Below are 13,425 nucleotides of genomic sequence, written 5' to 3' on the forward strand. Positions count from 1 at the left end.
ACAGGAGTTTATCTATTATACTACTGCTCCCAATGGATAAGAATAGGACTGCTAGAATATACTGCCCCCTAGGTCCAAGAGTTTATCTATTATACAACTGCTCCCTATGGACAAGAATAGGACTGCTAGAATATACTGCCCCCTAGGTCCAAGAGTTTATCTATTATACAACTGCTCCCTATGGACAAGAATAGGACTGCTAGAATATACTGCCCCCTAGGTCCAAGAGTTAATCTATTATACTACTGCTCCCTATGTACAAGAATAGGACTTGTAAAATATACTGGCCCCGAGGTACAAGTGTTTATCTTTTATACTACTGCTCCCTATGGATAAGAATAGGACTGCTAGAATATACTGCCCCCTAGGTACAGGAGCTTACCTATTATACTACTGCTCCCTATTAGAGATGAGCGAACGTACTCGTTTCGAGTAATTACTCGATCGAGCACCGCGATTTTCGAGTACTTCAGTACTCGGGTGAAAAGATTCAGGGGGCGGGGGGAGGCGTGGCGGCGCGGGGGGTAGCAGAGGGGAACAGGGGGGAGCCCTCTCTCTCCCTCTCCCCCCCACTCCCCGCTGCAACCCCCCACTCACCCACGGCACCCCCCGAATCTTATCGCCCGAGTACGGAAGTACTCGAAAATCGCGGTACTCGGGCGAAAAAGGGGCGTGGCCGAGTGCGCTCGCTCATCTCTACTCCCTATGGATAAGAATAGAACTGCTAGAATATACTGCCCCCTAGGTACAGGAGCTTATCTATTATACTACTGCTCCCTATGGATAGGAATAGAATTGCTAGAATATAATGCCCCCTAGGTACAGAAGCTTACCTATTATACTACTGCTCCCTATGTACAAGACTAGGACTACTAGAATATACTGCCCGCTAGGTCCAAGAGTTTATCTATTATACTACTGCTTCCTATGTACAAGAATAGGACTGCTAGAATATACTGCTCCCCAAGTACAGGAGCCCATCTATTATACTACAGCTCCCTATGGATAAGAATAGGACTGCTAGAATATACTACCCCCTAGGTACTGGATCTTACCGATTATACTACTGCTCCCCATGGACAAGAATAGGACTGCTAGAATATACTGCCCCCTAGGTACAAGAGTTTATCTATTATACTACTGCTCCCTATGGACAAGAATAGGACTGCTAGAATATACTGCCTCCTAGGTACAAGAGTTTATCTATTATACTACTGCTCCCTATGGACAAGAATAGGACTGCCAAAATATACTGGTCCCGAGGTACAAGAGTTTTTCTATTATACTACTGCTCCCTATGGACAAGAACAGGACTGCTAAAATATACTGGCCCTGAGGTACAAGTGTTTATCTATTATACTACTGCTCCCTATGGACAACAAAAGGACTGCTAAAATATACTGGCCCTGAGGTACAAGTGTTTATCTATTATACTACCGCTCCCTATGGATAACATACTCATATTAAAATCTGTTCTTAGAATTAGGAACTTCTTACCAGAATGGATGAACATGTGTTTGGTGTAATTTTTCCTAGAACTGAAGGTTTTCTGGCAGTGACTGCACACGTAGGAAGGCTCTGGGTTACGGGAAGGTCCCGGGCGCTGTGTCTGGTCACTCGGTATGTTTCCCGGGACCAGGTTAGAGTTCATTTGTACCACATTATTCGCCCCATCTTGCTGTACACTAAAAAAGCCCTGCGTGACTCCTGACTGATTCTGGTTGGGATGAGTCAAATGGAACTGGAAGATGCTGGATGAGCCGGTCGCCGCCACCGCAGCAGAGACTGAATTCTTAAGGTCTCTGGGAAGGACTGACGCCACAAAGGGCAGTCCCCTGGATTCAGGAACTCTTGCGTTAAAGGGTGGACTTGACTTGAAGTCAGAACTAGCAACCACAGCCAAGTTCCTCAAGCTGGAACCATCCAAACTGCAATCAGAACGGAACTTCTCGCCATTGTCTACTGCATTCTCCCTGGTTCCTTCTGTCAGGTTCTCCTCATTCTGCCAAGGGGGTATAAAGGATTCTGAGAAGACATCCTGGTTGGAGAAGAAATCTTGACCCTCAGAGGAAAATTCCATCTGCCCAGTTGAGTCTTTCCTTCCATTGCTAGCGTTTCGCACTTTATCGTCAGGACTTCTGCTTTTATCGTTTTCCCCACAACTGGTGAAGCCACCACTGCACTCGCTGAACACGGCACCAACCTTCTCTTCTTCATTTTCTTCTTTGCCAATATTCTCTTCATTCTCCTCGTCTTCATCGTCCTCATCTTTGATGATGACAGGGACAGAATCGGAGAGCTGGAGACGCACAGGCTGGCGCTGCTTGCGGCTGTGGCAGCTCTGTGGAGCTTCTGCTTGCGGCAAATAAGCAGTGGATATGCTTTCGCCATCAGAAACGTGTTCAACCTCAGGTGCCATCTCCCTCACCTCTGGAAGTTGTCTCTGCTGGGCTGACAACATGTCTCTTAATTTGTACCGCACCTCAGAAGCGCAAAGTATCTTTGGTGCTTCACCGACGGCCCCCATTTGGGAAATCATTTCCAACTCATTGGACCTCAAGGAAGACGGTAAAGAACAAGTGGGATCTCTCATGCCAATGGTTGAAGGGCAGTCGGCCTCTTTACTGGGCTGCTCTTGAATTTTGTTCATGGAAGACCTGCTTTGTGCCCCACAAGATGCCATTCCTCCCGCCATAGCCACCGGTTTGTTTGCTCTGCTCTGAGATATGATTTGTGTGCACTCATCGATGACAGTCTTAATTTGTAAAATACTGGCAGCTGTAAGGATCTGTAGTGCTTCAGACTGGGCAACGACCAGCGACCCGCTGTACATAAACTCCACCAGCTGCTGAACCACCTGGGTGGGAACAACTGGTGGAACCTCAATCTCCGAGTAGCCCAGGAGAAGCTTGTCATGGAAGAAGGGGCTCCCGGCAGCCAGCACACAGCGGTGAGCCCGCAGGGTTGCATCGTGGATGTGCACCGTGACATCACAGAAATGGCCTCCAAGACGCTGAGCATTCAGAGTCTCCAAGAGAGACTTACTGAAGTTCTGCAGATGGATGTAGTGAACTGCATCGGCCATCATCCCGGCAGCGTGGTTTGCTATTTGGGGTAAAAGAAAATAAAAACATGTCAATACAATATAATATATATACACACAATACATACAACAAATCTTAAACCGATACAGACACATCAAAGTAAAGACATGCCTGCAGGGAAAGTGGAGGAGATGCACAAAGCAACCAGAGTCCAGCTCCTTCTTCAGTGGTATCCTCTCTATTTGCACTAAAGCTCCCCCGGGAGGTTCTACATCAGCCCATTGCTCTGTAGCCATAATATAGTCTGCTAAAAACAGCACCAAATCCCAAGCCCTCCTTAGTCAGATGTAAATTAGATGCAGTGTAGATAGTAATTTATTCCCTTCGCACAGTATTGGATTTCACTGTACGGTTTCTGAGTGGGAGTATCTTTCCCATACCCTGGGGCAATTTCAAGCTATGCACGCATCCTACAGTATTGTGTACACAGCACTTTGAGCCAATCAGATGACTGTCTCCTTCTGTTTACCCCACTCACAAATCAGAGGGCCACTTTCATGCAGTCAAAACCAGAAGTGGGTTCAAAATATACAGGAAATATAAAGGAAGGTCTTCTATACTTCTCTTGGATCAACTACCAAGTTTGGCTAAAACAACTGCATGAAAAACCTGTGCATGTGAATCCACCCCAAGGGTACGTTCACATGTCACGGAAAATGGTGCGGATTTTCAAGGCGCAAAATCCATATCAAAATCCGCAACAAGAAAGTTCCTAAATCTGCCCCATCGTTGTGGATTCTGACACCATTTCTGATGTAAATCCGCAGCAGATTTCACCCTTTCAATTAAAAGGAGGAAATCGACTACAGATCTGCATCTAAAACTGTTAAAATCTGTACCAATGGCGGGGATTTTGGCACATCTTTTGGCTCAGTTTTGATGTGAATTTTGGCACGGAAAAGTCTGTATCATTTTCCGCTACTTGTGAATGTACCCTTATGATCTCTGGACAGACTGGAGGACTGAAATGAGAAACATGGGTCTGAGCATTTGTTTTTCAGATGACTTTATCAAGTCTATATTTCAATTGACAGCTGTTGGTTGAGTAATAGACTGTCCAATAGTCAGAGCCTCAGACTCCCTCATTAGGGCGAGTTCACACATTACAGAGGCTTTATTCTGTAAGACAGGGGCCCCCCAACTCCAGTCCTCAGGGACCACCAACAGGTGATGTTTTCAGGGTATCCTATGGTAAGAACACCTGTGGCAATGTCGGAGGCACCAACAATAATTACATCACCTGGGCAATACTGAGGAAATCCTAAAAACATGACCTGTTGGAGGTCCCTGAGGACTGGAGTTGAGGAACACTGCTGTAAGGCCTCATGTCCACGGGCAAAAGAAGAATTAAAATCCGCAGCGGATTTTAACTCTTCTCCTGCCCGCGGATCCGCATCCCATAGGGATACATTGACCACCCGCGGGTAGATAAATACCCGCGGATGGTCAATAAAAGTGATTTTTTTTTAAATGGAGCATGAAAAAATCTGGACCATGCTCCATTTTCGTGCGGGGCTCCCGCGGGCTTCTATTGAAGCCTATGGAAGCCGTCCGGATCCGCAGGAGACCAAAATAGGAATTTACTCACCTGCTCCGGATCTTCCCTTCACCGCGGCTTCATCTTCTCTCCATCACGGCCGGATCTTTTTTCTTCGGGCCGGCGCATGCACGGGGCACACAACCGATGGCGAAGGGAAGATCCGGAGTGGACGAGAGGTGAGTTAATTCTTATTTTTATGCCTCATGTCCGCGGGGCAGGAGGGACCCGCTACGGATTCTCCATGGAGAATCCGTAGCAGGCCTGATTTTCCCCGTGGACATGAGGCGATTGCAGGATCCCAATGGGTTATGGCACTTGGAAACTTGGGTATAGCCTCTGGGTCTGCCAGCTACAGCGACCTATGTGGCTCAGTCTCTCGCTGACCTCATACGCTTTCTATTGCACTACTATACTGATGTATAGTAGCGTATCAGAAGAAATAAAAAAAAGATACAGCCAATTAAGTCCCCCATGTGGGACAAAAATAAAAGTAAATAAAAATAAAATATGTGTCAAAACCCCACCTTTTCCCCTTTGGAATGTAAAAAAACCAAAACACTATATAAATTTGGTATTGGTGTAATCCTATAGCAGTCTTTCCATTCCACCTTAAAAAAATAAATAAATAAAGGTTATACAATACATGTACCCAAAATGATGCTATCAGAAAACACAACTTGTCCTGCAAAAAACAAGCCCTTATATTTATATGTCAACAGAAAAATTAAAAAAGGTACGGCTCCTGGAATGCAACAATGAAAAAAAGAAAAGTTAGTAGGTCATTAAGCCACAAACAGGCTTCGTCACTCAAGGCCCATTTACACGGAGCGACGATCGCTCAAATATCGCTCAAACAGTTTGAGTGACAGCTTTGAGCGATCGTTTTGCAAAAACTATTAAGTAGATACTCAGCTACTTAATAGCTATTTAGTGTGCAAATGAAGCCTTAGCTGAAAGCAGTTAATAGCCTGAGGGCTCTTATCTGCACTCAGATCCTTTGTTCTCCAGCAGGAAACAATGCTATCAGCCCTACCCATGTAGAACTGCTGATAAGGCAGAATGACGATTTTTAGGTTGGCCTGAATTTAACGATCAGCTAGCTGTTTACGAAAAGTGCACGATGGCTGCGGGTTTAGACGCAATGATGATCACTCAAACAATCGCTTTTTAGCGATTTTTGAGCGATCAGCGCTCCGTGTAAATGGGTCTTTAGGCGTTAAAGGGGTTGTCCAGTTACTTTGAAGCACCTGCTCCCCAAGACATAGTGATGATTAATGTATTTACCCTTGAAATTCCAGGTAGCTATTGCTGTCAGGCGCCTGGTCACATGATCCCGTTTGTCTGTATTCTACTTCTTCCGATGACTCTTTGATAGTGTCATAGGGCCGATGTTCTGATGGCCCGTTCTCATAGCTGCTAGCACTGAGCCAACAGGAGCATGCAAGAGACTGTGAGAATAGAGTTACTGCACATGTTAGCCCAGTGCTAGTGGCTATAGAGATGTAAGTGCAATCAGCAGAGACCACCAAGGGAAACAAACTGGGTGGAGAAAGACACAGTAAGAGCATCAGGTAGCCCGTCATGGGTAATTGTAAATGGGGCACTGCTGCCCCGAATAGTGGGAATCACATTTTTGAAATATAACTGGACAACCCCCTTTCAGTGTCGGCCCTGGTCACCCAGCAGCACAGTATACACAAGATACAGTACAACTCTGGAGAGGAAAACAAACTGCAACAATGTATCATTCTGCACAATAACTACATAATCCCAGGTCAGAAGAGAGCAAAGAGAAAAGAAAGCCCAGAACACAGAGACAGACTAACCAGCGATTAGGAGGGAGCTCCTCACAGTCAGCACACTGTATAGTGGAAGTGCCATCCGATAGCACTAATATATATATATATATATACACATACACACACACACCCCGCCTCCTATATATAGTGTATACAGTGAGTCACATGTTTATATATATACCAGCCCCTCCTCCTATATACAGTGTGAGTCACTCATGTTTATATATACACATACACACAAAGGAGCCTCCATCTATATACATTGAACATGTGGGGGTGTACAATGGACACAACACTGCAGGGGCACAACTGGAGATTTTAGTGGTTGTCTATCAAAGCTTTCATAGAGATCAATAGTTAAAAGCAAATGTCAAGTGTGAGCATCCAGCCCGGACACAGCTGCATAGGAAAAGTTATGGGGGCACCATGTATGCCACCCTGGAGGGGCACACTCTGGACATTAGCCTGTGTGAGGGAAGAAGCTGTCAATTTCAAAAGGGAAAGGGGCACTGGGGGCCATCTACAGGGCGAGGGGGCAGTAACCCTTTAAAGAGCAAGACTGAGGGGGCATCACTCCCCAACTATGGCTGTCACTGTAGTGATCTGTTGGGTGATCACCCCCTACAAGGTGGGGTTACTGTACAGCCATCACCATCACAATACAGGCTGGCTTCAGGGTACATTGGGGGCATCACTGTCTGCATCATCTCAGCACAAGCCTGGCATTGGAGAGAGCAGGGTGACTACAGTGGATGCCTGCGGGGCTGTCACCCTACTCGGGGTGGTGGGCACCACTGTGGGCAGCCTTATCAAATGCCACACTGGCCTTGCTATGCAGCGCACATAGCTGCTCCGCTCGTCTGGGCTCACCGGCTCTCCCGGGGGCGCGCAGCCGCGCGTTCTCGCTCCTGGCACCGCTCAGGATGTTCCTGCACGGGGCCCGTTGCCCTCCGGGATTCCGCGGCGGGGGGGAGGAGGAGGAGGAGGTCGGGGAGGTATTCGCCGTGGCCGCCAGTCTCTGACTTCACGTCCGCGCTCGGTCTGAACCGCGGAGCCTCCGGAAAGACAGCAGCAACAGCGGGGCCAGGCGGCTCTCTAAAGCGCATGCGCCGTCCGTCTCTCCAGCCAGACATGAAATAACTTTATTCACACGGACAAATCTGACAATCGTTCTTTCTATTATGTGTGCAGACACAAGCCGTCTGGGAGTGGGGGGCATGGAGACTGCCGCAGCTCCGCTGGTCACAGCCAGCAGCTTGGAGTCACATATCATGCTGGCTGATCGATGGCTAAACCTAGTCACAGCGACATAGATAGCAAATCCTGCTGCATAACAACCGCCGATCACTGCACAGCTACAAACAATATGTGATCCTTTGCTCCACAGTCTGGGGCTGCTTACAGTTCAGCATGTAATAGTAGACAAAGCTTTACTCCAACGACCGTAAACGCAAAGACGCTGGTCACAGCGCCATGTATTTGTGTGTCTGCGCATACTACCCTACTTGTTGCACAGCCAGTTCACATGCGCGACACACCCTTTTCGCAGATTAAAAGGCTATTTAGCCTAATTAGGTCCACATGTTATTTTTTTTCACAGTTTTGCGCAGTGTTTCACGCACCAGCTTGCGTATTTGTACATCTCCCATAGACTTCTATGGGGGCGTTGCTGCACAAAACACAGGATAATATAGTCCTACTTTCTTCCGCACGCGTAAACCGCATGCAGAACACGCTCCTGAGAACAAGTCCATTGAAATCGATAGGCTCTATTCTCTGCGCGCATAGATTTTACTGTTGCAAAAACGTGTGCAGAATACGGTCGTGTGAAGATGCCCTAAACGGAAGGCTTATTCACAAAGGCAATATTCCCGCGCAAGTTACATCCTATTGCGATCTGGATGGAACTCGCACGGGAGAAGAACCCTTTTGTATGGGCGCACGCACATAGTGATTTTTCACTCTGACCAACGGTGTCCCACGCGTCGGACAGCACATGGCCGCAGTGTCCGTGTGCGGTGCGATGTGATTTACGCAAGAGAATTTCAGGTTCAACTTGCTATAGGTGGTGTGTATATAGCCTGAAGACTATGGAGAATGTTCTCAGCACACCGCCTCCATCACATGAGCGGATTTGCATGTTCAATACACAGAGAATAGAAGCCAATGATATCAATGCGTTGGTACACATTTCCTGTTTTTGCATGCGCATAAAAATAAGACATGCTCTATTATTCTGTGCATTTGCACAGCAAAGGTCCCCATAGAAGTCACGTGCAATTCCGTGGGAGAAAAATAACACATCTGGACCTCATTAGGCTAAATAGCTATTTAAATCAGGGAGAGTTTGTCATGCGCAAAAAGCACACTAAAATGCGCCGATACGCACGCAAATCATCCTCCTTCATAGCACAAATACATTGCGCTGAATCGTGCGGATTTGAGCATGCACTGTAGGGCTAGACAGTGCAAGTTTTGCGATGAGGAATCCGCATCCAGAATGAACACGTCAGTAGTTTTTTTTCTGCAATGCAGAGCAACACAGATTCCCATTGAGTTTAACTAGATGCAAAAATAGCGAAGATCCCAATGCAAATTTCATCATGGAATCCGCAGAAAGAAAAACCCACGTTAACAGTACCTTACGACAAAAAATAATAAAACAACTGTAGATCTACATTAGATGTAGTGCAGCCAAAACAGTATGCCTGCCCTGCGTATTATCCTGCTTCCAGCCCTCTGGTTACCCTTTGAGAATGCACAATGCTCTGTGAGCCACCACAAAGATAAAGGCATACTCCAGCGATCATGCCTCAGCACCACAAAGATATAGGCATACTCCAGCGATCATGCCTCAGCACCACAAAGATAAAGGCATACTCCAGTGATCATACCTCAGCACCACAAAGATAAAGGCATACTCCAGTGATTATGCCTCAGCACCACAAAGGTAAAGGCATACTCCAGCGATCATGCCTCAGCACCACAAAGATAAAGGCATACTCCAGCGATCATGCCTCAACGCCACAGAGATAAAGGCATACTCCAGCAATCATGCCTCAGCGCCACAAAGATAAAGGCATGCTCCAGCGATCATGCCTCAGTGCTACAAAGATAAAGGCATACTCCAGCGATCATGCCTCAGCACCACAAAGATAAAGGCATACTCCAGCGATCATGCCTCAGCGCCACAGAGATAAAGGCATACTCCAGCAATCATGTCTCAGTGCTACAAAGATAAAGGCATACTCCAGCGATCATGCCTCAGCACTACAAAGATGAAGGCATACTCCAGCGATCATGCCTCAGTGCTACAAAGATAAAGGCATACTCCAGTGATCATGCCTCAGCACCACAAAGATAAAGGCATACTCCAGCGATCATGCCTCAGCGTCAAAAAGATAAAGGCATACTCCAGCGATCATGCCTCAGCACCACAAAGATAAAGGCATACTCCAGCGAACATGCCTCAGCGCCACAAAGATAAAGGCATACTTTAGCAATCATGCCTCAGCGTCACAAAGATAAAGGCATACTCCAGCGATCATGCCTCAGCGCCACAAAGATAAAGGCATACTTTAGCAATCATGCCTCATGCCAATAAAAAAAGGCATACTCCAGCGATCATGCCACTTGCCACAAAAATAAAGGCATACGCCAGCGATCATGCCTCAGCACCACAAAGATAAAGGCATACTCCAGTGATCATGCCTCATGCCAGAAAAATAAAGGCATACTCCAGTGATCATGCCTCAGCAGCACAAAGATAAAGGCATACTACAGTGCTCATGTCTCAGCGCCACAAAGATAAAGGCATGCTCCAGCGATCATGCCTCAGTGCTCTGTTTGCCTATCCCTCATGAATTCTCTCCTGCTGGATAACTGCCGTCTCAGGCATAGGGACAAATGTTGAAGGCAAAATAGTTCCACGTCACGGAGGTTAAATCCAAAGTATCTATTACCGGTAGTACACCATTAAAACCATCCAAATCGGCAGAAGGACTTCAGTTCACATTAAAACCTCCAACACGTTTCAAACTTAAGCGCTCTTATTCCTGGCATGCACAGGAGTATGTGAGCTGACTGTATAGCACTGTATCGAGCAGGTTCACCCTCCCATCGTCCTTCAGCCCCACAAATATATATTGAGATAAATATGGAAAGTATTCATCTATTTTTTGCACATCCAGGCTTAATGTGGAATCAGCGAGGCTGTGCCCTCTACAAACTGCCACCCTAAATATACCGACACCGAAGATTATACATTTCTCCGCCCATGGGGCCTTATATAGTGTCCCAGGGACAGCCTTTCATCTCCAGATTGTCCTTTAGCAGAGTCCATTTCCTGGTAGGTAATGGGGTTTTCCAGGGTTTTCTCATCCCCGCCGCCCCACCTCCCCCGAGCACGCTCGGACCAGTAAGCAGTTACTCGAGAAGAGCAATGCTCACTCGAGTAACTGCTTTATCCGAGCATGCTCGCTCATCTCTACTGATGACCTATCTTCAGGATAGGTCATCAATATTTGATTGGCTGTGGTCCGTCGCTCGGGACCCCAGCCGATCAGCTGATTGTGCACCTGCTGACAGCACTGCAAATACACAGAGGTCAGAGCGGAAGGACCAAAAGTCTCTGCTCTGACCTCTGTGTAGTAGCCGGTGCTTGTAACTGCAGACATGGCTAATGTTGATTTCAGCTAGGCCCCAGTGCCACTTTAAGACCACATAAAATTGAGAGGTATTGTGTACTATTCAACCTGACTCCTGGAGTCCCTTCCCACCAATATCTGCACTGTGAAGTACCACACTACACCCTCTAGGGGAAAGGACTACCACCCCCATTTTTGTTTATAATTTCCCATTTTTATTATTATTTTGTCCGACACAGGTTTCGGCCTATATATGGTCTGGCATCACAAACTTGACAACCTTACTACCGTACACTGCCCGACTTCACAGGTAGCACCCAACACCATTCACACTGCAGCGTTTCCCCGCAGGCACGGTTTGGGACAGAGGGAGTAACGCAGCCACCTCTGCTGCCATTACAGTCCTCCCGAACCCCTCTTCGGCCCCGCCGGCCTGTGGGGCGCTACACATCCATTCCTCAGTGTTGTTCTCTGTCATGGGGACTCTTTGGCTCCCTCTCTGTTATGGGGCCACTATGGCTGGAACTATTATGGGTGTATTGTGGGTTTCACTGCTTGGTGGCATTTTGGCTGCTATTTGAATGGATCATTGTCTTTTTCACATTCCCTTTAAATCCTCTACACTACTCCACCTCTAATCTCCTGTAGCTGTAAAGGTAATCCAACACTTTAACACCTATCTTCCATTCAAAGAACCGCCCCCTGCTGTTCCCTTCTTCTCTAGACTATCAGCCATGTGGTCAATTCCATTCTACACAAAACAACCCCTATCCCAACCTATATGAATCTGCTCATTACCTCTGGGGGACACAAAGTCCACCTTATGGTTCATTACGGGCATAGTTAATCGACATGCGCTTGAACGCAGCGTTTTCCAACGTTTCGAGCATTGTCTGCTCTATTTTGACCTGTTTTCGCACTTTTTAACTCACCTCATCACCCATCACACTGATTTCAATGAGGCTTCTCAGACAAGCGCTAAAATGCAGCATTTCTAACACCACATTTTTCGAACGTTGTCTGTTCTATTTTTGGGTGTTTCAGCATTTTTAAACGCAATGCGTCGCCTATTGAAATGAACTGGGAGCATTTTTATCGCTGCTGAAAACTAAGTAGAATGTGGTTAGAGCGTTTTTGACCGCGTTTTAAACGCAGGAGGCTATACCAGCGAGAATGGAATAAAAAATCTACAGGAAGTTGTCAGCAGCTCCTTATCTCAAGCTTTTCACAGACAAAGAAAGCCGTTGCACAGATAATACAGGAGAAGCATACCGCACCTAGGCATGTGTCGCTTCATAGCGCTCGTGAAGGAGAAGCCAGCTATTTGGGATACAAACCCCCCTCACTACAAGGATCGCAGCGCAAAAGTGCAGGCGTAGAAAATTTGGCTGCAGAGGTGCATCCGGCAGTGTGGTTGACTGCCACCATTAAAGCAAGAAAGGACCTAAATAAGTCCAGTATATAATATGGGTAGCACATGAAATGCTTTTAATGTTTAGCCTGGGGATCTGGGGTGAGCACCTCAATACTGTAGTGACACCCGGCCCTACTGCTAAAGGTGGGTTGCCATAGTAGTGTAGCGATACGAGTCAGGTCTCCTTCAGATGAACGTATTTGCACAGGCATTTCCGCACGTAAAAAAGTTGCACGTATAACGCGACCGAACGATGCTTTTGATTTCAATTACATCATTCAGACAAACAATATTTGCACAATAAAAAACAGACCTTGCCCTATCTTTCACGGCCGTATCTTGTAGACGGGGTGTGAAAAGGTCTTGCTCTATCTTTCATCATGTTACACAGAAAGCTACCATAGATTTCTATGGCAGCTGAAAAAAAAGCAGGGGGAGGGAGTTACACTGAGTATAATGCTGGAAAAAGAAGACCGCTTGCCATAATTAATATATTATGAAATTGCCCTAGGAATACTCCGGGTCATACAAACACAATTCTAAATGCCAAAGGCAAAAATTATCCCATGGGTAATATCCCCTAAAATATATTCTAAATACTTTTTAGGCAAATACTAATTAGGCATTTAATTGCCATTCCGAGCATTTCTTCCAATCGTTGCTTGTCTTAACTTCAGCATGTTTTTTTTACATGTGCGCTGCAATGTCCGGTGTGAATGTCTTTAAAATCACCAATCACGATCGGGAGTCGATCATGTTAAAAATTCATTCATGCAAATATACGTTGTGTACAGGCGAACACATATCCGCATACGCTCATCTGAATAAGCCCTCAATAACAGCTCTGCTATATGTTCAGGACATCCTGATGACTCATGTGTTACCGTCCGTGCTTTGTAGATCCCGCTAAGGTTTTAGCGCC

The 13,425-nt window shown here is 46.5% G+C and overlaps 1 protein-coding gene across 1 annotated transcript in view; it reads right to left on the bottom strand.

Annotated features, from left to right (window-relative positions):
• The window catches only part of ZBTB45 (zinc finger and BTB domain containing 45), a 28,341-nt gene extending 20,812 nt beyond the window's left edge, over positions 1 to 7,529 (bottom strand). Inside the window, exons 1-2 of the mRNA XM_066607391.1 lie at positions 7,314 to 7,529; positions 1,498 to 3,105 (exon numbers count right to left, since the gene is read on the bottom strand). Of these exons, the coding sequence (XP_066463488.1) occupies positions 1,498 to 3,088 (1,591 nt within the window). The 5' untranslated portion in view covers positions 3,089 to 3,105; positions 7,314 to 7,529. The remainder of the gene's footprint in view (positions 1 to 1,497; positions 3,106 to 7,313) is intronic.
• Positions 7,530 to 13,425: the final 5,896 nt, after the last annotated feature.

This window comes from Eleutherodactylus coqui, chromosome 6 (assembly GCF_035609145.1).
Source record: "Eleutherodactylus coqui strain aEleCoq1 chromosome 6, aEleCoq1.hap1, whole genome shotgun sequence".
Taxonomy (NCBI): Eukaryota; Metazoa; Chordata; class Amphibia; order Anura; family Eleutherodactylidae; genus Eleutherodactylus; species Eleutherodactylus coqui.